The sequence below is a fragment of the Cavia porcellus genome, unplaced genomic scaffold (genome assembly GCF_034190915.1).
Source record: "Cavia porcellus strain 051 isolate PalLab524CR breed Dunkin Hartley unplaced genomic scaffold, mCavPor4.1 scaffold_5, whole genome shotgun sequence".
In the NCBI taxonomy this organism is placed as follows: Eukaryota; Metazoa; Chordata; class Mammalia; order Rodentia; family Caviidae; genus Cavia; species Cavia porcellus.
In genome coordinates, this window is record NW_026947488.1 from 43,968,365 (window position 1) to 43,993,134 (window position 24,770).

Here is a 24,770-nt window from a genome sequence, read left to right on the forward strand (position 1 = left end):
AAAGGAGAGGTTTATTTTCACGTTTTTCACCCCATTGTCATCACCTCCAAGGCAGGAAGAACATAGTGGAAGGGCTTGGCCTGGCAGAGGAAAACTACTCACATCTGGGTAACCAGGAAGCTAAATAAGAGAAGCAGGGAGCCTACATGGAGATAGATATTCCTGGGTCACATCCCCAGGGACTTGCATCCTCCAACCAAACTCTACTTCTTAAAGCAAGTTAGCTGCTGGACTCCCTACTAGATAAATTCACCATGAGAATAGAGACTCCAGGATTCAAATACCTTCCACATATGTCAGAATTTTAGGAGACACTCCAGATCTAAACCTTAACTCCTGATGTATTTTTTTAAAGCCAACATATAAAGTTGGCTCTTGTTTAGCCTCTGAGAATGTAGATGTTAGAAAGGTCTCCACCATTCCCTCGTAAGAGTGGCTCATGCTTATGATACCTAAACTTTTTACGCAAGTACAATGATTCTTGCTGAAACCTACTTTCCTTCAAGAGTCTGAAACCCAAAATACAGATCTGGCAGAGGGCACCTACCTGACCCATACTGTATAAAATCTTCAGACATTGCATCACTGGTGTTTCTGATTGAATTCATTTCACATGTCTGGTCACAGTAGACTATTATGCTATATCATAGAACTCAAGTTCTATGTGAGTCCACAGCGAAGGACCCATGAAAACTAGTGCCTGATTTCCTCTGATCTTCACCCAGTGCACCTTTTTTCTCTACTGATTTTGTTTCTCGGGCTTTTCATTGTAATAAATCACAACTATGAAAATGACTGTGTACTAAGTCTGTGAGTCCTCTTAGCAAATAATCAAAATAGGAAGTGACCTTGGGAAACTCAACATAGGATTATGTAAATATAGGATCAAATACATTGAACATTTAATACACTGCTAGGTACACAGTAAGTAGGCATGGGCCTCAGAAAAATGTCATACACCAAGCATATGTCTACTTCCATTCTAAGTGCCCCTCTACTCTCTGGTATCAAAGGGCTCTGGGACCCTGTCTCTATCTTTTGCCTGAGTGCAGGTACAGACTCCTCCATTACTAATACAGTAGTAGCTGCTACTGATGAAATATCACTGTTTGTCCTGGAGATTCTGTCTCTGAATTCTTAAAGTATAAGTTTCACAGGAATGTTGCTTTAAAGCTGCTTTTTTTTCTATTTTTCTTTTAAATTGATTCCTTTGTAACTCCTTAACTCAAGCTTACTGGGAATTTAGAAATGTAGTTATTACCACCTAAATTATAGCTGTATAGTATCACAGGATGCTGTATAGGTAGATTAATTTTCAGTTGTGGATTTCTTCCCCACAAGTTCCTTATTTAAAAGTAAGAAGAGTGTTGGTTCACTGACATTTTCCTTTATAAGTTCTCATTTGACTAGCACAGAAACCACTGGGAAATTTATAATCAAGAAGAGAATAGCAATACATTTCTATACTGATTCTAAAAATATTTGGTCTACCATTTGGAGATTATTTGGGTATGAATATATGCAAAAGGACTCTAGTGGTTTTTCTGAAATAATTTTCATCTTTCTTTAAAACTTGGTTATAGTTCAAGTCTATTAAAATGTCAAAGAGACTTAGTCAACAAATGTTCAAATTATATTTGGGGATGAATTTCATTTCATGAAATCAAACCAAGAGACAGTATATAGAGCCACTAATTTAGTGCAATTTCCCCTACTGAAAATGTACAAGGTCTTCAACCAACAGAATAGTAGTATCACAATCAAGATCCCTTTGAGTTAAGGCAATTGTGTGATAGCTAATATAGCTACTCAGTTTGAACATTGTAACTCAGAACATTGGAGCTGCTGAAATGAAAAGAGAAAACCAAGGAACCTCTGTGAATGCAAAGTGGATGATAATCATGTGTTTGCTAATAACTTTTTTATTCCATAATCTACTTCAAAACATAATACTTTAAGGGAGAAACCATTCATTTGCATCCTTATTCTGTAAACCATGGATGCAGTTCCGCTTGGTAGTTCACCTGCTTTTGAACATGCCTGTTTTTATGACCAGCTTTAGGTCAGCCAGCAAGCTCTGGTTCTGGGCTCTGGTTTGTTTTATGGTTAGGCAATAAGTGACCAAACTATGTGGCCTTTTGTCCTCCAGCAGGATAATTTGGTCCTGTTGTCATATGGCCTATAGGTTTTGAGAGAGCAAGAAAGTAAGCCCCCTTGTGTAAGCATATTTTATGCTCATGTTGTTTTCTCTTATCCCACTAAGTAAGAAAATTACATATTGAAGCCTGGAGTCAGTGTCAGAGAGACTGCTCTATGGGCATAGACATTGTGGGCTATTTCTGCAGTGGACTACCTCATCTGGGTGCTTTTACTCCTTTACACTTGGGTGTAAGTGTGCCAAAGTTATAAGATTATCCCACTTACATTTTTTTACCTACTTGTAACAAAGTATTTGTATTACTCAGCCTTCTAATAGATGCAATACAATACCTGACACCCACATATAAAAAAGGACACATTTGATTTGGTTCACAGTTTGAGCAGATTTAGTTCATGGTCATCTTACTTTAAGGCAGAAATATGGAGTAAGGGCATCTTGTAGTAAAGATGAGCTTTCATAGCAACCAGGAAGCAGAGCAGAGGATGAGTGACAGAGTGGATGGGGCAAGGGACTCTGTATGGTAACCACAGTCATGCCTCTATGATCCAACCAGATATACACCACAGTGTGTTTTACTAGTCTTCTAAGAGGTTGTAAATGATTGGAGCATCAGTAAGAGAATGTTTTTCCAGGCAAAAGATGGAATGAAAGCTTTAGAAAGTGTGAAGACTCTCTCTGAAAAGCATCAATATATGTTTAAAAGAAGAAACAGAAGTTTTAACTGAGGATGAAGGGCAGTGGAAAGGGGAGAAAGGATGAAATGAAGGAAGATATTAATGTTCCATGAACCTCTGACCATGCGTGCTCTTTACTGAGTAAGTGTGGTGTTCTGAGTAATTGTGTCTGGCAATGCATATTTCTTGAGCCTTACCATAAGCCGTGGATTAAGAAACAGTAATGAGCAAGAGACAACATCCTTTCCCTCACGGATCTTATGCACTAGTGGAAAAACAGATACTGAGTATACTGTTCCATGTGATTAGTCACAGTTGGATAAATGCTCTGAAGAATATGTACATATAAATGCAGGAACAGCCCCCCTGTTCTAGTATAGAACCTGAGATAAGGCTTCCCCAGCAAAGCAACATTTAAATTAAATTTCTTCTTTTATAAAGCCCACGGAGTGTATGAAAGGATTTCCATAATGATTATGGTTTTCCTATTCACAGGTGAGTAGACTAGGAAAGAAAAAGGCTATTAACTAAGGTCAGAGCTGGTAGGTGCTGTGGCCAGCAGTCAAGGCCAGGTTACCTTACACATCCTCAGTACCATATAGCACAATTTGTTCTAGAGGTATTCCATTCACTGGATGCATTTTACTTAGGTGAAATGTGTTATTTAAATCCTAGTAAAATACATTGTACAAAATGTAAATGTAATATTCAATGAAAAGAGAGTCCTCCTCCCTGCCTTATTCCCTGGCTCCCTCCTTTGTTTTCCAAGGACAACCCAGTTTTTATCTAATTGAGAGAGCAAGAAGTATAATCAAAGCTTGCAGCATTTATTTTGTGCCAGGTACTTTTCTTGATGAATGTTTATTTATTTAATCCCCTAATAAATAATAAGTGTCATTATTAACCTATTTTTGTGTATAGGTACATTTTACTTTTTCACATTGATGTTTTCAATTTTAAGTGAATACCAAATTTTGAACCAGATGTGTGATGCATGCTTTTAATCCTAGCCCATTAAAGCCAAGACAGGAGAATCTTGAGTTTGAGACCAACATGAACTACCAAAAAAAAAAAAAAAATTCTGTTCAAAATTAATTAATTAATTTTAATTTTAATTTTGAAAGTAAGATGCTTTTCCTTGTGTATGGGTCAACTTTTGTGTTGATAATGCCACATAACAAATGAGTCCAAAAAATCTCAATGACTTAACTGATAACATTTATTTCTCACTTGTGAATCAGCTGTCTTAGCAATGGTTCTTTTTGGTTTGCCTGGCCTTAACTTGCAACTGGGTTTGTGTCTGTCCCGTATCTCTTCCTCTAAGACCAAGACAAGAAGAACTGTCTTGGCTCAGTGGCAAATACAGGAGCACAAGAGAAGAGAGTGGAGACGCAGTGCTTCAAACACCTCCACCAGAGACTGGCTTCTATCCACAGTCCATTGGGCAAAGCAGGTCACATGGCCCAATCCAAAGCCCATGTAGCAAGGAATTGCACTGGACATGGAGTATTCAAGGAGAAAACAATTTTGAATAGGATGATCTTCTTCTGGCAAAAATCTAAACCTATACCTCTTTTCTGCTTACATTTTCTAGGATTTTTCATCATGTTTGGGAAGAAAAAGAAAAAGATTGAAATATCTGGCCCATCCAACTTTGAACACAGGGTTCATACTGGGTTCGATCCACAAGAGCAGAAATTCACAGGCCTTCCGCAACAGTGGCACAGCCTGCTAGCAGACACGGCCAACAGGCCGAAGCCCATGGTGGACCCATCATGTATCACACCCATACAGCTGGCGCCCATGAAGGTAGGTCGGGTTAGGAAGTGTTTGCTTTTAGCCAGGTGTGGTGACCCCTGTCTGTGATCCCAGCACTCTGGGATGCTGAAGCTGGAGCATCACAAGTTCAAGCCCAGCCTGGGCAATTTAGTGACTTAGTGAGACCTTGCCTCAAAAAAGATTTTCAAAGGTCTGAGGATATATTTCGATGCAAAGGTCCTGAGTTCACTCTCCAGTACCATAACAATGAACAAATAAAGAACCATGTTTTTATTTTATGCGGTGTACATCTTTATGGCAAGCTACAAAATATCCACATATTAGCCACCGTTTTTCTTCAGTGATTATACTAATCACCATATATTGTATATTCCAGTGCATAAAAAGGAAGCCTGGCTTTCAGATATGAGTTATTTTTAAATCAGATAAAAATTCTATCACAAAAATAGGAAATTTTTATTTCTACTTTTCATGATATAAAGGTCTTTACTCTGAAAAGTAAATCAATCCCCTCAAGTTACTATAGGCAGTGGACTGTGATCAAAAATCACATTAGATAAATATTGTTGTTTTCTACTTGCATGCAATTTCAGGTATGCAATGTTACTGCAAAGAAAACTCAGACAATCCAGTTTCTGTCTGTTTTTCAAGATGATAAAAATTCTAGACTAACAGGCACTTTCCCAAAATTCTCAGTGGGAGTTAAATATCATTGATGTTTATCATCATAATATACCATACATCGATTTAAAGATTTCTAAGCCAGACAAAGCACAAGCTTCATAGTCTTCTCTTGCTAATTATATCAATGAGGTTACATAAATCCCTTATTCTCTGCTAATATGAACACTTCATAAACTGTGCTTAAATGGCATGTGAAGGATGTAAAGAGGAAGCATAGGAGATTAATTATTTGAAATGCTTATGTCATCTGAGCTAACCAAGTTACAATTATGGTGTGTGCCATGTGGCATGCATGGTTTTGGTCATTCTATTCTAATATTAAACATGTAAATATACTTTGTCCAGAACCTTCCAGTCCTGCATCTTGTGACTTTGATTTTCTGATAGGATTTTGAATTTTTTCAGAATAGTTAAAATGTTAAGTACACAAAAAACTGGATATTTAGGAAGATGAACCTTTGGGGACAAAAGAACCTTCCAATATAATCAGGTATCTGATGATACTTTAAAAGGAATTAACCAATTAACAACTCTCTACTAATTAATCTTAAGCAATATCCTATGATTGAACATAATTTTTCCACAAACAAACTTGCACTGATGATCAAATAAGTAACTAATAGGTTTGGGGGAGGAATGTTCATGAAAATGATTGTATATGCAGAATGTAGACACAATAAAGTTCAGAAATGCCAAGAGTCGGGAACATATGAAAAGAAGTATATTAGAAAGAACTTACATTAATCACCATGGTGAAAAGAAAATTCTCAAGTGAAACTAAAGCTTTTTCTTACTCCAGGCATACCATTATCAATATTATTGGATAAAAACATTCCAGAAGGAGGCAAAATCTTAGAGATACACCCTACCTAAAAACCTAGATGTGTTCTGTTGTTAGAGAGTGGGCTTATTATTGGGCAAGGACTGAGTATCATTTATTTCACCATGATTTTTAACTTGTCCAGATCTTACTAGGTCCTATGTGACAGTAAAGAAAGAGGTTCCCATCTTACTGGTAATTCTCCATGTTCACTGAACACAGAACTTAGGAGAACCTTCTAGATCATTTCTTCTATCTCCAGATGGGATTACTCATTGTATTTTCCTTTCTGACAGAACTTACCAGTCTCACTGAAGGTTAGACCATGATTTCCCAACAGCTGAGCTCCTCAGCCCTATGATTATCTTACTGGTTCAGTGAACCTTTCACCCCTGGTACCAAATAGAGAGACGTTCAGTCTACATAAAATCAGACAGAGACACTTGGATGCTAACTGTTTGATGACTAGGAAACAAATCTCAAGTATAGAATCAGCCTGGATTTCTGCAAACAGGGCCTCAGGCACTGAATCTCCCCAGGAAGAGTGAACTTAACCAAATACATTTAACTGAAGGACATCCAAAACCTCCAGTACTTTGTACTCTAACTCAATTCCTTTAAAATGACCCCATTTTTACCCAAATATAATGAGTACAGCTAGCACCACTGTCAGATAGCAGACAATATTGGTGGTCAAAGAAAATGCTGTCTTCTCTCTCATCCCTTTAAAATAAGTAGAATTAAGAGATCTAAGGTGGCAAAGTATGCCATGCAGTCTAGATGGTCACCTCCCTTTAAAAGTGCCATGAGATATCTTCCAAGTTATTTAAATATGACATACGAAACATTTAGAATATACTTGCAAAGTCAGAATATCCTAGAAATAAAAAAATTATGAATGAATTGGCATACAAGACTGAATATTGAAGATAGAATTATGCAGATTTAAAGCCATTTTGACCAAAATTATTTATGGTCAAATAGAATCAAGAATTCAAATTTGGTCACATTGTCCTTCAAAATGTATAAAGGCAAATGAAAAATTAAATCACGGCATAAAAACAAGCAGTGAGAGAGTGAATCATCCCTGTTGTTGGGACACAGTGCTGGCCCTTCCGTGCTGGTTAGCAAGTTTCAGGCAGGCTGGTGCCCAGGGGAAATCTATTTCTGCAATCAGCACTCTTCTCTGTGGCTAGGATTTCTGCTGTGCCTGTTTGGAATCTCATGCTTACCTATCATGCCCATTAATTATCAGGACTGAAATCTCTCATGTAGACTCACAGTGTTGCTCAAAACATACAGAGATCAAAATCATCCAGGGGGCTTTGATAACATCCAGATTGCTGGGCCCCATCATCAAGGTTTCTGACTTGGTAGAAACTTGAATGGAGCTCAAAAATTTGCATTTTTAAAGTTTTCAGTTCATACTGATAATCCTCGTCTGGAAACTAGGCTGGGAAGATATTGGTTTAAATAGTCATAAAATAATTTATCAATATAAGATATCATCAGTGTGCACTGACACTAACATTTCCAAAATAAAAGATTGAAAACCACAAGTTAGTTTGGACTTGTGTTGAAAGCTTAAGGTCTTGTGCCCAAACCAAGAATATGTAGGTTAATTCAAACAACATAAACACACAACCATGAGAATCCTTTTAAAATATGTGGCAAGGAACTGGAGACCAGATCAGTAGTAAAGTACATGTTTAGCATACCCACGGTTCTGGGTTTAGTTCCAAGTATCAAAAATATAATCTCTGTGAAAATCCTTTTTAGATCTAACATCGTCTTGTTCATAAAAATATGGCAATATCATCAAAGTTCCTGTTGAAATAGAAGCATGGTCACCTTGTTTGTTCTTGCCTGTTGGATCTCAGATTTGATCCTTTAGCATAATCTCCTGGAGGGCTGCTCAGGTCCTCAATCAGATTCTGATTGAGTGGTTCTGGGGTGGGAACCAGAGGGTACAATTTTAGCAATTTCTTACACTCTGCTGTTGGATGACAGACACATTTCCAGAGTCACTGATCTAAGTGGATTAAGACAAGGAACAATGATCACTCCTTTCTTGTATTACAGCCTAAAGGTCATTTTTAAAATACTAAACAAAATAGAGGATAATATTGAAGTTTTTGTACTTAGCTAGAGTCTAACTAATATAGATGAACAGTATCTTAATATATATTTCAGATTTATTTTTAATTTGCAACTGGAATTCGTAGATCTGATACTGAGTAGCGTGATTTGGTATATTTAAATTTCATTAAATGATAGCATACTATATATATGTATTATTCTCCAACTTGCTTTTTTTAAATTAACACTTAAATTTTTTAGTTAACATTGTTAAATTCAGATTGATGCATGGAACATGGGTTTATTTTGAAACATTCTATAGATATTTATTACAACTTATCCATCTCTCAAGTAAAGGAGATTGCATATTCAATGACAGATGATACTGTTGTGAACATCTGTGTTTGTGTCTCTTTGCAACTGTAATGAGAGGTTTTCTTACAAGACTCTCCAAGTGTCTCCTGGAATCCCTGGGAGTCCTTCAGCTCTTTTAAGGAGTCTGAGAATTCAAATCATTTTCCTAATAACACTAAGGAATCATCGCCTCCTTCACTCTCATTCTCTCCTGGGTGTGCAATAGTTTTTCGGAAGCTATACAGCATGTTAGCTGGTGCCTAAAAGATCATGCAGTTTATATTCTTATATGTGAAAATTTACTGAGTTTTAATACATAATTCAGTGAGTATTGATAACTAAAAAGCACAAACCAAAATCTTCTGAGTTTTCAATTTTTTTTAAGATTTTCTGAAACCAAAAAGTTTGAGAATCACTGTCTTGGCCTAATCAAATTTGATTACCAGTGCTTCCAGAGCTTTCTCTTCACATATTACTTATTTTTGTTTATGAAAATAGACATGCTCTCTTTTCCAGTTGGCTGGCAATTTTCTAGTCCATGTAACTTTCTCAAAAATTACTAAGTGTAACATCCTATCCCTTTAATTGTCATGGAATATAATTTCTCTGAGCCAGGTGTGAAGTCCTTGAAATGCTTATATCCTTACACTCCTTTTCCTAATTTAGCCTTCAAAGCTTTCCTAACAGCCCTATTTTATTTCCTGTCAAGACTGATAATTCACAGAGAATACCAGGGGAAGACTGGCTCTGAAGGGGCTCCCTTCGTCTTTAATTCGTCAGTATTTTGCAGTCTCCCAAAGCTGAGGTTCTGCCTCTTCCTTTTTTGTCTTCTGCTGTGATCTTTGCATTAAAAGCAATTTATTAAAGCGAAGAGGTAAAATGAAGAGGCGTGAATCTCATAGTCTGGTCACCTTGTTCTTACAGATGGTCGTTCTGTTTTCTTCCTTGTCTTGGTTGATGTTAAAAAGCCCCACAAAGAACAAGTCCAGGTCAATTACTCTACAATTTCCTACCTTTCTCACTTTTCATGATTCACAATTTTACATTTAGAATTAGATTTTGAAGGCTGTGTGCTGTTTCTTAATTCTGTTCCCATGGGATTGCCGCTGACTTTAAATAGTTGAAATGTACTTCCTGAAGATGGGCAGCCGTCTAATTTTTAGCATTATTTCCCTTTGTGTCAAGATACTGGGGCTACCAAGGTTTCTGCTCACTTACACATCATATTATCTGCTCCCCTTGACTGGTCAGAATTTAGTCTAGATGGCTGTATCTCTCAGCACCTCTTCTGCCTTTGAGAGTTTATCATTGAGGGATTCAAACTGTGCAGCAGATGTTTGCTGCGATCCCAGCTGAATGAAATCCCAGCAGTTCTGTGAGCCAGGGCTGATCTATCGTGACATTTCTGGCTTCCGTGCCTGCTTTTGGCTCATGCCATGAAAGCCACACAGTGCCCCTCAGCTGGGCCAAGTGGCTTCTGTTTTTCCATTGTGGTCCTTGATTGTTCCTACCAAATCTTTTCTCAGAGATCATGGATGGGATTCCAGCATTTTCCTATTCTCCTAAATTGATGTGGTTTTACCTCCCTCCCCTTCTAGATCTGTTCCCATCTCCTAACCCATAATGGTGAGCATAGAATTATCTTTCTCACATGAAACTTGACGCCCTTGATCACTCAACTGGGCCTTCTCTTTGCTTTCGAGTGCCCCTTACATGAATGTTAGGGTGTGTCCAGGCCATGGTGGTAATAGTGGGGCCAGCAGAAGATGGGGAGGGGGTGTGCTCACAGGCTAAAGGAAGAGCAAGTAAGAAGGCCACGGAACAGGAAGAAGCCTGGGGAGTTTAAAACAAGTTGTCTGTGGCTCTAGAACTCAGCCTGTTGAGGAGAGGATGGGGAGATATGGTCAGATAGGCAAACAGGAACTGGACGGTGGAGACTTAGGAAACCATATTCAAGGTTTTGATATTCGTTATACCTCCTTAGATGAAGAACCAGGTCTTGTATGAAAAAATTGTCCTATTTTGAAATGATTGGTTTATTTAAATGTCAGGTCCAACCCTGCTGGGCTTAGAAGTTTATTATTTAAATGAGTTGCAAGGGAATCTTTCCAATTATGTAATTTTCTAAAGATACATGAGGAAAACAGGAAATTTCTGACAGAATTGTGCCTTCATTATAAAGATGGTTAATTTTGTTGGAAAGAGGAAAGCAATTATAAAATACAACTGGGTGATCAGGTTACCTGAATTTTAAAGGTTTTATCTAAAATCTCACTTCAGAAGAACCATACTATCTCCACTGAATGGGTGAGAACTGAAGTTCTCATTGGGAAGACAGATTGGAAACCCTTTGTTGAATTTGTTCGAATATTTCTGCATTGGAAAGCTAGTGATTACAGCACACTTGTACCTCACAATTCACTTATTTATTTCTAAACTCCCTCTTCTCAATTTCATTATGTCTTTTCAACCATCTCACTACCCCACAGACTGTAAGGACCTGTAAGGATCACATTAAAGAGTTGAACAAGGTTCTCTTGTTTGAAACAGGAGGATAAAACCAAAGCCAAGTTTATTATATAATCTTCATTTCCGTGAACCCACCAAATTTGCCAACTCCTACAAAGTAATTTTCTACTATATCAAAGAGTGTTGTATTTGATGTGTTTCCTGCTAGCATATCACCTCATCCCTCAAATATTTGTCACATTTTTTTAAAAAGTAAAAATTAACATCAACCTCCAAAAGACCCACCTTTTACTTCAATGCTTTGCTTTGCCATATTTTACTTAAGCTATTTTAACACTTCCTTTCAAAATCTGTGCAAACTTCAGTTCAGATATCACTTGTGCTACCCCATAAAGCAAGAGCTGATGTTGTCAAAGAGGCAGCATCACTCCAAGGACATTGTTGTTGAAGGTGTCTACCCTCCTTCCATAGGGAGGATGTCATGGTATGAACCTCATACCCTCTGCAGCACTTCAGAATGGTGCCCAGTTGGATAGTTCTATAATCAGAAATGGGTGCCTCCACACCTGAAGAAAATGGCACAATGGAGAATAACTGGTCTCTCATAGCCCATGAGCCTGTCATTTAGAAGACAGGTCCCAAGGTCCCAATTCAAATTGAGCTACTGAGACCCCAGTTACTCCTTACCAAGAGTTTAACATCTCCTATTACCCTAGCAATGAAAGTAAATATAAATGGGACTGAGTATTTTAAAGCAATTTTCAAGAATGGTTTATGCCAAAAAGTTATTTATGACTTTCATGTTCTGATCTATTCCAAATGATTTCTCTAGTAGTTCAAGACACCTAGCATTTCTTCAACAACCAGACTCCTCCTGTAACTCTAGGAAGGATATGAGAAAGCAGAGCCCACCAGAGACAGAACATGCAACTGTGACCACTTCAACTGGATTATTTCATCCCAGCTCTACTCCAAGGCCAAAGCTGGCACTGGGACAAAGTGTACATCAAATCTATAGTGATCTGTAGTTTTTGGCAAACCATCCTGAGAAGCAGACATGACCATAATTGAGAATACCAAACATTAGATAAAATTTTACAGAGAACAAAATATTATATATATATATATATATATATACATTCTTATACTAACTGAGTAGTTTTAACCCAGTTGATTAGATGAAGAAATATCAATTCAGAAGGGTTCACTAATGCATTCAAATTTATCCAATTTCTCAGTAAACTGAATCCAGTTCTAATATCTGAGACCCAGCTGCCTTTGGTTTCCACACACCTTTTCTTTCCCATGCGTCCCATGAGGTTAATGATTAGTTTCTGTGCCCTCTCTCAAAGTATTTGTTTTTGACAGGAAAAGACAATCACACTTTTATGGAGACATTGTATCATCAGACAGGTAAGTTGGAGTGGTGACACTGCTGACCAGGAAATATTTTTGTCATTTGCCTCAAGTAACATAAGAAAGATTGAGTGGTGCAGAGAATGTTGGCAAAAATGCCCATAGTCAGACATATTGATGACCAGTCACAGCCCTGTGTATCAGATGCTATGTCTTATATATGACCTCCACATTCCATATCTGGTTGATTGAGTTATTAACCATCATAACCCATGATGGGCTGAATACTTTTCATCTGCTTGAATTTGAGTTTGACCAAGTAATTTTCTTGGTCATTGGGGTCATAGGAACAAAAGCATGTAATAGACAGCTAAGATCTCCCCTCATTCATTGTTTCATAAAAAGAACATAACTTGGACCAACAGTGATTCCAGAAGAGTAAGTAGCACTTCAAGCAGAATCACCTATTTTATGATACTGAGTATGTATGAGAGAGGTGTTTGTTACACAGAATTATTGGACAACTGATTGATACACTGGTACACTGACTCACATCCTTTGTATCATCTTTTTCAAGTACATAGTATAACTCCATCTTTTAAAATAAACCCATCAAAGTTTAAATATATGTTGCAGTTCCCACAAAATGCCCAGTATTCAAACCCCAAAACTATCTGACCCCCAACCCATGCTTGCAATCACCACATCACCCTGATTCCTGATTTTAAAGGGACTGTTGGGCATGAAAAAAATGTCATGCATAAAGGATGCAAAGTCAGAAAAAATTTCTTCCTCATGCCCTGCCTTTTAAATCCAACAAATAATACAACTGAGACCCAGTTAAGTATTGTGACACTTCCCCAAATTGTAGAGCAAGTTAACAGTCAGGTTCCTAACAGGTACAGAGTGCCTCTGACTTTGGCATTTATAAAGCCTCGATTTAGCAGCGTATGTGCTACCACTCACTGGAAAATCTGATAAGGGTACCACTTTAAGTACCTTCCTGACTATTATTTTCTATCAGTATAGTCATATAACTTTATTTTCTACTTGTAGAATAAGCAGGGCCCTTGGCAGGGTCTTTCATTATGCATGTAATTCACAAAGTCTTCTCAAGTGAATTAGAATAGTTAAGCGTGATATTTCAATGACAGCACCAGCTGAAAGCAAATGAGTAAACCTTCAATTGTGCACAGCTCACTCTCTGTGATGGCCTTGCTGCCCGGAGCTAATCATAGTTGAAGTTGAACAGTGATCCCCCCAGATCACAAGCATCTCTCCAGACTTTTTTTGGATTTCCATGCAGTGGCCTGCTCTGAACTCTTGACAACTGAACTCCCCAAATGACAAGGGTGGCTATGCTTTGATGACTGGAAAATTCTGCACAAACTAATAGGATGTTCTTGGGGATGTCTTATTTGCCCTACTTCTGCTTTTCTGGCAGGGGTGACCTAAGTGAAAATAGTCCATCTAAATCAAAAGCAAAGGACGCGTGGCTCTTCATGACTCTCACTCAGGCTTGGAATTTGAAAGATTTAATTTTAACTTTCATTTGGTATTTTACAGAAATTGGACCACTAAGATGGCAGCTCTAGCTTGTTTAGTGGAACTGTCAGATTCTATTTGTTATTGTTTTGTCATGGAGTTTTAAGTAAAAGCATTATATGTGTGATAAATCTATCATTTCAATCATTTTCAAAAGCAAATTGCTGCTCATTGATTGGATGCTATTACTGGTGCCCATAGGGTAAAAGGCTGAGCGAGAAAAGCTCTACTGGGCCAGGGATTTAGTTCAGTGGCTTACACACCTGCCTGGCAAGTGTGAGGTCATGAGTTCAATCCCTGGTACAAAAAAAAGGGGGGGGGGAGAGAAAAACTCTACTTAAAACAGGGCTGGTCTAAGAATTTACTGTGATCACTCAGTCATTGCCCTCTGAGAACTTTGACTCAGTCTTCCAGTATGGCATGGCAAACTATTACAAACTCAATGGCTTAAAACACACCTTCCTTATCGTACCTGTAAATTCAGCATGAAGGTGCTTTTCCCAGTTCATCACTGGTCGAAAGCTGGACCTCACTCTCACCTGGAAGTTTGAGTGGAGAAGAATCTACTTTCAAGACTGGCAGAAATCTTTCTTTGTGCCTGAAGAATTCACAGTAGCTTGATTCTTTGAGGCCAGAGTGGAGTGACCATCTCCTTGGGATTTGTGTATGTCTATATTAGTCTACTTTCCCACTGCACCCACAACTCAAAGGAGCAGAGATTTAATGTGTTTATGGCTTCAAGAGAGTCAGTCCGTAGGTGCTGACATGAGGGCAGGAATATCACAGTAAAAGGGCAGAACAAAGCTGCTTAGTCCATGGTAGCTGGAAAGCAAAGCAGGAGAGCAGTCCCAGAGAAAAAGAGGTGAGGAATCAGCTACAGTGTCCAAGGTCACATCACTATAACCCCTCTAGACACACACAAAACTGAGCTCCACCAATCAAGTTGACAGCCAAGCTTCACCATCAAAAGTGATATCCTACCCCGGTGGTCATATGATATACGTAAGGTACCCATGGAGTAGCATCTCATACCTTTGCCATATGACACAACTCTAGCAGTGGTAACTTCTCACTTTGGCCATATTCTGCCGGTTAGAAGCAAGCTCAGATCCTTCTCACATTCGTGGAGAGGGCATCACACAAACACACAACATCAACAAACACCAAAACGCAGGAAATATCACAGAGGTGTAGCACAGGAACTGTTTACTCCAGTCCCCAATATCCCTGCCATATGTGAAATGCACCCCCAACTCTAGTGTACCAAAGTCTCAACCCATTGCAGCATCATCTCAGAGTCAAAACTCTACTTCTGTGTGAAGGGACCACGTAGGTAATCTATCAGGTGTAGTTTCTGGAGCCCAATCCGCCATCTGCGGACCTGTGCCACTAAGGACACCAGGGACCTGGCTCCAGATTTCCCAGCATGCGATAGTGGGCCAGTTGTATAAGAGGTATAAAATTTCTGGTTCAAAGCAAGGGATGTAGGTGAAGTCAAGGAGACAGAGGTGAAGAGGAATCACCGGTCATCTTAGTCACTGTCTATCACAAGGACAAAGAACTCAACACCTGAACGTAGAGGAAGAGAGGTTTATTTTGGCTCACATTTTCAATCCTGGATCCACTGGCTCTGTGACAGACACAGCATGGTGAGAGGCCCTGGTGGAGGACAGCTACCCACCCCACAGCATCCAGAAGCAGAGAGAGAAAGAAGGAGTGGGAAAGGGCCCTGTGACCACCTCTAACCAGTCCCCACCTCCTAACAGCATGTCTGGCTGCAGAGCTGAGTGGCGGATCAAAGCACTGACGAGTGTAGCACTCTCATGATCTAACCCTGCAGCTGAGCCTATGAAAGCTTTAGGGGTCCCTCTCCATCCAAACCCTAACACTGTTACGCATCCATTCTGAAACACAGCCTGGCCATTCTTCCTAACTAAATTAAACCTTCTGTGGCTCCCGCTTACCGCTCTACATGGTTTTTCTGCCTTTTTATGACAGCCCATGTTTGCAGTGTATATAGTCGTATCTGCCTTCTTTTTACTGCCAGTAGTATTTGCTGAATATTCTTTGTTTCATACTCTGTGTCCCTTTCAAGCTGACCTGTCAGTGTGTCTATTCAAACTATTTCTTAAAAACTTTGCAGACTCTGTGGATTTCAATGTGGTCTACTCCATTCGGCAAAAACCCTACCCACAGGCATTTTGGAGGAAAAGCCTCCTATTCTTTGACCTGCTGACATAGAGTGTCCTTGGGCTTCCTAAAGGTTCCCCAGTTGATTGAGAACTGTGGAGCATACTGATAACTACTGGAAAGAGGGCCCTTACGTGACTGTATACTCTGATCATTCGATCCAAATTTTCAACAAAGAACTGGATATTCCCAGACCCAGTCTTTTCCCTAGAGCCTGCTCTCCTGAAACGCGTTTCTTCATTTTAGTGTCTTTGCCATGTAGACGGCATCTAAATTATTAGGTCATCAAATTCTGACTCTTTTTTTTTTCCTTACAAGAAAAACTATTCCTTCAATTCATATCTTTCTGAGCCCTTTAACATTTGTCTTGTAAATCTCTTTTTTTTTTTCAGTGTAGCTGAGATTATCACTTGGAAGTTCTGATTTCCATGTAACTGTAGGGAATATTTTTATAAAGCCTCACATAGCAAAGACCTCAGATCATCATAATCTTTCCTGTAGCACAAACCTCACTAGCTTCTGAGCCCTGACCACCAGTGCTCTCAAAGTCCAGATTTCAAGGAAGAGTTGGCTAGTGCCAATGTAGGCTTCTATCGTATCTTTCTATGCTTCCACCCACTATCTGGTTAGAAAACAACCCTGGTGTTGTGGATTAATTGGTGTCCAACCCAGCATTTATAAGGTGAGGCTCTAACCCCCACTATATGACTGAGTCTAGAGGAAAGGACTCTAGTGAGGTAAGTCAGGTTGATCCTAAGAGTGGGCCTTAGTCCAACAGGATCGGTGTCCTTCTAAAAAAAAGGAAGAGATGCTAGAGTTGCACACAGAGAAAAGGTTCCTGTGAGGGCCCTGTGAGGAGGTGGCCATCTGGAAGGTGCCAAGGAGAGAGGCCTCAGACAAAGTAACCATGCCTACATTGAGCTCAGGCTTTTGGCCTCCAAGCCCCTCGCTGGCTGCAGGGTGCTGCCAGGAGTAAAATCCCTGGCAGGTTCAGCTTTGGTCAAGCATCTCCACCTGCCAGAGAACACTTTCAAAAACAGAGATTCGGGAACCTTCAGAACAGGAAATATCTGCAGTGAGCCTGTAAGGTAGGCGGAAGAGCCCCAAGCCCTTGGTGTTAGATCAGCATGCATTCCTTTATCAAATATTTCTTGCATACCTGCTAAGATCCAGGTGATAACACTCTATGGAAAGATGACATTTGGTCCCATTTCTACTAGATGTACAACTTAGTGGGAGAAATGGACTTGTAAAGACAAATGGAAAATGGTGTAATAGAGACATAAGCATTTTAAGAAACTATTGAGAATACAACATTAATACCTCCGCAAAATTTCCCAGAGGTTATTTGGAATTTTAAAAAGAGAATGTAACTCAATATTCAGACACACTGAAGGGTCCCCCCCCCCTTTGTAGGTCACTATACAAACAGCCATGAACAATAACTTGCTGGAGTCTCCTAGACCCGGACTCTGCAGGACAAATGCGAACTCTAAATTGTGCCTGTTCTGCCTCTGAAACCTCACGCCAGTTCCTTGCTTACAGTGGGCCTTGCTTTCCTCTTCTGTAGAAGTGGGCATGACAGTATTATCTTCTGCAGCTGGGGAGGACACTGAACAGCTTAATTCAGGTAAACCATTTGCGGTGTTGCAGTTTGTATCTGGATAGTCCCCCAAAGCCTCATGTGCTCCAAGGTGGGACTTACAGAAGGCGATTGGATTACAGTCAGCTTGCTATTGAAATGAGAGGCTGGTGTGAAGATAGAAGTCACTGCAGGTGGAAAATGAAAGGGTCTGTCCTCTCCCCAGTTCCTGCCTTGCTCTCTCTGCTTCTGGTTGCCATGAGGCGAGCCACTTCCCTCCTGCAGACCCTTTCACCATGCACATTTCCATGCCTTAGAGCCCATTGACTATGGACTAAAGCACAAGCCAAAATAAACTTCTCCTCCTTAAAGCAGAGGGTGTAAGTACAGTGTGTCAGTGATGAAGAATGTGACTAAGACAAGTACCTGCTAAACCGAGAAAGGAAACAAATCCAGTTAGCACACATATACAGTATGGTAAGGATTGTCTTTGGAAGAAAAGCAGTGTTTTGAGTTTATTTTCTCTCTCAACCAATAAAGCAAAGTCTACAAATACATATGTCAGTCAATTCTAAGACTACTGTTTAGGCTGCTTCCAAGATTTAGCTCTTAGGAGTTGTGCTGCTCTAAACATGGGTATGAATATGTCACTGTGGTGTGATGTCTTCACTTTTTTATGAAGCTACCTAGAAGGGAAATAGCTGGCTTAGATGGAATTTTTAGTTTTAGCTTTCTGAGAAATGTCCATACTGGTTTCCATAGAAATTATACTTGTTTTTATCTGAGCAACAACATAGAAGGGTTCCTTCTTCCCTGCAGCCTCGCTAGGATAAAGAAAATGTGGTATTTACATCCAGTGGAGCATTACTCTGCTACAAAAAAAAGATAAATTTGCATCGTTTTAGGAAAATAAACGCTGGGTTGGGCACAAATTAATCCACAACACCAGGGTTGTTTTCTAACCAGATAGTGGGTGGAAGCATAGAAAGATATGAAGCACTGAAATTATAATATTAAGTGAAATAACAAGCTTAAACATCGTATGGTTTCTCTTATATGAGAAACTCAAAATATAAATAAAGAGTAAAGCAAATGATAGACAATAGGAATCAGGGAAACAGATCTTTCACCACAAAAAAAGGAAGAGAGAGGACACACAAAGAACTAATATGTGTTTTATACATGTGCCATCCCACCCAGGAATGTAATCGTTGTGTACCTCAAACATGTGCTAACAAAATAAAAATTAAAAAGAATACTATTCAAACCCATTTCATAAAGAACTCTCTAAGTTATACAAAGTATGAATTACACAAAATGTGAGTTCTCAGGTGTCAATTTACCTGTGAAATCCTCAGACCACTCTCTCCTTCAGGGCAGGCTTCCTCTGATTCCCTTGAAACCTGCAGGGCATCACAGGCCATCATTCCAACTGGAAAGCAGGAGCCAGGGCCAGGACCCTTCTTGCAGCAGCATGTGTGACATCCACAGACCCCTGCAGCCCTGATCAACAAGACAGTGCGGCTGTTAGGCTGAGGACACCTTGGCTGGAAACTTCCTGAAAGCTGTATTAGTGGGAAACAGGGGCATCTTTTTAAGCAGCACCAAAAAGAGCTTTGTGGAGAAACTAGTTTTTCCAAACTCTGAGTTCTAAAGCCAGAGTCCACTTGCATGGCACAGAAAGCTCCAGAAATAGCAGACTATTGTCGATGTCCGCTCCCGGCCGGCAGGAAGGACACACGACAAAGTCTGGTAGTGGACAACCTTTTCTTTTTATTTTCCTTCTCCGTACAGCCTGCCCTGGGATCGCTCCCAGCCGAAGCCTCCTCTGGTCCGCTCCCCGCGGCTCCTTTTGTGCTTCAGTCTGCCCCAAAGCCTCTACCGGTCCGCTCTCCGCGGCTCCTTTTGGGCTTTTACTTCTGGGCTTCTACCTGGCTTCTTCTTCCGCCCAGGGGTGGCACCGGTATATATACGGGTACAGTGTCCAATCATGTTAAAGTAAGCAAGGCAAGCTGATTGGCTAACATCATCAGTTGCCAGGCAGACTATATTGTTGAGCGGGTTGTTTACGCGGTAAGCAGGAAACTAACATATTCGATGGGAGGGGTAATCTACCTCAGGCTTTGCTCTTTACTACAGGCCGCACGTCCGCCGCGCAAGGTGAGCTATCACAGACGCGGCTCCCAACATCTCCCCCTATTTTATTTTTTATGAATGTGCGCATCGTAGCCCTTCCTGGACTGGGTGCAGAGGCTTATGCCCTATGTGTAGGCCCACCGTAGGTCCTTGGCTTAGACCCTGGTTGGCCATGCCATGGTCTGCCAAGGCCCTGAGGCCCTCGTCCTTTTTCTAGGGCCAGGCACAAACTGGACGGAACCTGGATGCACACAAGCTTGCACTCATTTCCTCTCCGTAAAGAAATCCCCTCGGAGAGAAATTTAGACCTGGGCAGCATCTAACAGTCCAGCGGCTTACGTGCAGGATGGGGTAGGGCCTGGCTTAGGTTGAGTCGCACCGGGGGAGTACGCTCTTACCCGTCATTGACTCACCTACCCTGCTGTGTATTGTCACCTTATGGAGGAGAATGAGGGATGCCCACCATATCTAGACTCGGTCGTGGGCCAATTGAGCAAGCCATGCATATGCCTGAGGATCTTCTTGTCCATTTCGGGCTACCGCTATTTCTATTCATCTTATTGGTTGGTCTGTGATGGATCTCCAGTAAGGCAGGTCTGATCTTCAGTCGAGGGCTTTGTTGCCCGTGTCAGTCTCTCCGGTATCCACAGTGGTTCTCGTCCCGGTTCCTGTGGGAAAACACAAACCGCGCCTCGGTTCCAGCTGACCACTGGATCCGGGCCCATCCATTGTCCTGTCAGGACATCTTTCCACTTCACCCACCCTTTATGGTTGGGGGAAGGGTTGCAGTGCTCCACAGCTGGGGAGCGATTATCATTATTTAAATTTAAAAAATTGTGTGTGAATAGTGCCATGGATAATCGTGCCTTTGGGGGCAGGCCTTGGCTTACTCCCCCTTTTTGTTTTTTATTTTTTATTTTTTATTTTTATCTTTTTCGTTTTTTTTTTTTTTTTTTTTTATTGGTACCAGGGATCGAACTGGCGATTGCCTGCTTACAAGGCAGGCGCTTATGCCGCTAAGCTAAATCCCCAGCTCCCATTTCCTCGACCGGCGTTTTTCTCAGCCTGCTCGGCAGAGAACTCTGTGTACCAGGCTCGCCAATCCAGGTAACTACCCGAGGGCAGACACGCCTTTGCCAGCTGAATCCAGTCCGCGGGGGTGAGGGGCCCAGAAGACAGATTCTCCAGCATGGCAATGGTGTAAGGCGCAGTCGGCCCAAAGGTTGTAACTGCATTTTTAAGTTCTCTAATCTGCTTTATCTCAAAAGGCTCCCATACATTGCGTCCCTGGCCCATAGCTACTTGTACAGGAAATATCCCGTAGGGGCCACTATCTATCCCAGGTGGATGTACCTCATGAGACAAGCGTCCCCCCTGCCAAAGCCGCCTGTAAAAATACCGACCCGCCAGCGGCGGAGCATAAGACGGCGGCCGTGATTGGGCGGAAAATGGGGGCCCGTGCATCACTTCCTGTTCTGGCGAAAGGGGAGAGAGCTCCCAGGCGGCCGCCTCGTGGCGAGGGATCGCCTCCCTCTCGCGCCGGGGAGCGCTCAGGAGCTCTCTACTCCTCCGCAGACCAGGTTGAGCAGAGCGCAATTCGCGGGGCAACGCTGGAAAAGAACCCTGCGACTCCTTATTGAGCGATTTAGGCTCCTGACAGCTGGTCTCTTTGGCCTCCTTGCCATTCAACTTTCCCTCGTCCTCGGAGTCAGACAACTCCGAGGCTAGAGCCCCGTCCTCCTCCTTAGCATCCTAGTTCCCCTTGACGGACCCCTCTCGGGAGCTCCCTGACTGGGCCTGCTCAGATACCCTGCGTACTTTTGTAAGCTCTTGAGAGCTTTCTCCACAACCACCCTCGCTCTTAGTGTTGCTACCTAACATGTTTCCCATCTTTTAATATGTTACTCACCGCGTGAGGCCCAAGGAATCCGCCACTTACGCGTGAGCCTGAGGGGAGTCTAAAAGCCCTGTAGGTGCGCGCCACCCAGAGCCCAGGCTTATCCCCAACTCACCTGTCTCGCAGCTCTGTACTGGAGCGTTGTCCACTTCCACGTCTCGGGGGTGATCAGTCCCCGGGCGGGCCTCCAAATGTCGATGTCCGCTCCCGGCCGGCAGGAAGGACACACGACAAAGTCTGGTAGTGGACAACCTTTTCTTTTTATTTTCCTTCTCCGTACAGCCTGCCCTGGGATCGCTCCCAGCCGAAGCCTCCTCTGGTCCGCTCCCCGCGGCTCCTTTTGTGCTTCAGTCTGCCCCAAAGCCTCTACCGTTCCGCTCTCCGCGGCTCCTTTTGGGCTTCTACTTCTGGGCATTTACCTGGCTTCTTCTTCCGCCCAGGGGTGGCACCGGTATATATACGGGTACAGTGTCCAATCATGTTAAAGTAAGCAAGGCAAGCTGATTGGCTAACATCATCAGTTGCCAGGCAGACTATATTGTTGAGCGGGTTGTTTACGCGGTAAGCAGGAAACTAACATATTCGATGGGAGGGGTAATCTACCTCAGGCTTTGCTCTTTACTACAGGCCGCACGTCCGCCGCGCAAGGTGAGCTATCACAGACGCGGCTCCCAACAGACTATAGTAAACCTCTCCAAGAATAAAACCTTGCAGTAAGGTCATTAGATATTTTTATCTATAAAAGTAGCTCTGTTCCTTTTGGGAGTCATTCTTTATAACCTTTTCTCACCATAAGAGAGTAATACCTTTTCATCATAAATGCCTCCTGCTTTCTATTGAATTTGAACTTAGGTTTGTTTTCATCCATAATTTTAACACATATCTAAGGTTTAAACAAAAAGGATAACAATGTTTATGCAATTTTGGTTTTTCTAACCCAGTGTAGTATTTTCCAACCCTTCTTGTTGCCTGGCCTCAATAATTTCACCTCAGTATCTCCTAGGAGAAAAGAAATAACCATTCCATTTACTAAGTAGTTTAAGAAAAACAGCTTTACTATAACAATATTGCACACATATTGAAATTCTAAAATATTTTCATCTCATCCTGAAAATACTGATCAGTTCTGCAAAGCTGTTGAGCTCTGAATGACTTCAAATTTGGAAGCAAGATTGAATGACACTACATTCCCATTTCATGCTCCACACAGATTTTCACAAGAAATTTCCTATTTTGGAGCCATAGCAACTGCCAAATACATGGCTTTACATCATGTTGTCACCAAAAGCCAGGTAGTGTAATCCCATTTCTAAACTTGAAGTACTTTAAGCTAGAAAGTTATGTCTGACAAGTTAAATATTCCTGTTTTCTTCAGAATGTTAAAATGTCCTGACACACTCTTATAATTTTGCAGCAGTCTCCTGGGATGCCTTAGAATCCTGTTTGGGGGTCAGGAACTCAAATTCTCATTTTGTGTACAATATTAATCTAAGTAGCCATGTTAGGACTCTACGGATGTGCCTCGACTTAAAAATCTTTCTACTGTTGGAAATTTAAGTTGATTGCTGGCTTGTTTTTTTTACTGATAAGCTCATTGTCTTTAAACAGGAAAAAGTTTCATCCTTATGAGCAAAGATGGAATTTTTGAGTGCACAATTACTACCTGTGGTTTCTTGGTCTGTTTATGTCTTCAGTTTGCAGTTTTGGAGCCCAATTAGCCCAATTAGCTTGTAGCACCTGCAGTCCTGAAGGCTATAACTTGTCACCTTTCAAATCCTCTTTTATGAGCAATGAGTCTAAAACAAGAAACTATTTTTAACCCATCAGTGATGCTTCAGACTTTCAAGTTAACCAGTAAAAATAAAGCAAAGGAATTGACATGGCTTTCTAAATTAGCAACCACTAATTGAAGGGAGAAATCAAACCTAGGAGAACAGAAGAAGAAAATGCTGGCAAATAAAAATGATTATGATATTTTAAACAGTCAGACTTTTGCTAACTTCATACCAAAAACCTGAGCTCTGCTCTCTCTCATTCCACTAGCGAGTTCTTCATAAGGGAAAGAGAGGTGATGGAAGGGGAGAGGAGGAGAGGACAAGAGAGGGGAGGGAAGGAGGAGAAGAGAGAGGAAGGGAGAGGAGAGGAGAGGAAGGGAGAGGAGAGGAGAGGTAGGGAGAGGAGAGGAGAGGAGAGGAGAGGAGAGGAAGGGAGAAGAGAGGAGAGGAAGGGAGAGGAGAGGAGAGGAGAGGAGAGGAGAGGAAGGGAGAGGAGAGGAGAGGAGGGGAGAGGAGAGGAGAGGAGAGGAGAGGAGAGGAGAGGAGAGGAGAGGAGAGGAGAGGAAGGGAGAGGAGAGGAGAGGAGAGGAGAGGAGAGGAAGGGAGAGGAGAGGAGAGGAGGGGAGAGGAGAGGAGAGGAGAGGAGAGGAGAGGAGAGGAGAGGAGAGGAAGGGAGAGGAGAGGAGAGGAAGGGAGAGGAGAGGAGAGGAGGGGAGGGGAGAGGAGAGGAGAGGAGAGGAGGGGAGAGGAGAGGAGAGGAAGGGAGAAGAGAGGAGAGGAGGGGAGGGGAGAGGAGAGGAGGGGAGAGGAGAGGAGAGGAGAGGAGAGGAGAGGAGAGGAAGGGAGAAGAGAGGAGAGGAAGGGAGAGGAGAGGAGAGGAAGGGAGAGGAGAGGAGAGGAGAGGAAGGGAGAGGAGAGGAGAGGAAGGGAGAGGAGAGGAGAGGAGAGGAGAGGAGAGGAAGGGAGAGGAGAGGAGAGGAAGGGAGAGGAGAGGAGAGGAGAGGAGAGGAGAGGAGAGGAGAGGAGAGGAGAGGAAGGGAGAAGAGAGGAGAGGAAGGGAGAGGAGAGGAGAGGAGAGGAGAGGAGAGGAGAGGAGAGGAGAGGAAGGGAGAGGAGAGGAGAGGAGAGGAGAGGAGAGGAGAGGAGAGGGAAGGAGGAGGGGGAAGGGGAGAGGAGAGGAGAGGAGGAAATAGAAATCTTCAAATCAAAAAAGTTATTTGCAAGTAAAGATGCTAGTGATAGAGAAAAGGGTGGTGGTTGATGGTGGTG

The 24,770-nt window shown here is 41.7% G+C and overlaps 1 protein-coding gene across 6 annotated transcripts in view; it reads left to right on the top strand.

Moving 5' to 3' along the window:
* The window catches only part of Pak5 (p21 (RAC1) activated kinase 5), a 320,360-nt gene that overhangs the window by 217,194 nt on the left and 78,396 nt on the right, over window positions 1-24,770 (top strand). For all 6 annotated transcript variants that reach the window (XM_063248705.1, XM_063248704.1, XM_063248706.1 and 3 more), the window contains one exon: window positions 4,430-4,644. In XM_063248705.1, the coding sequence (XP_063104775.1) occupies window positions 4,441-4,644 (204 nt within the window). In that variant the 5' untranslated portion in view covers window positions 4,430-4,440. The remainder of the gene's footprint in view (window positions 1-4,429; window positions 4,645-24,770) is intronic.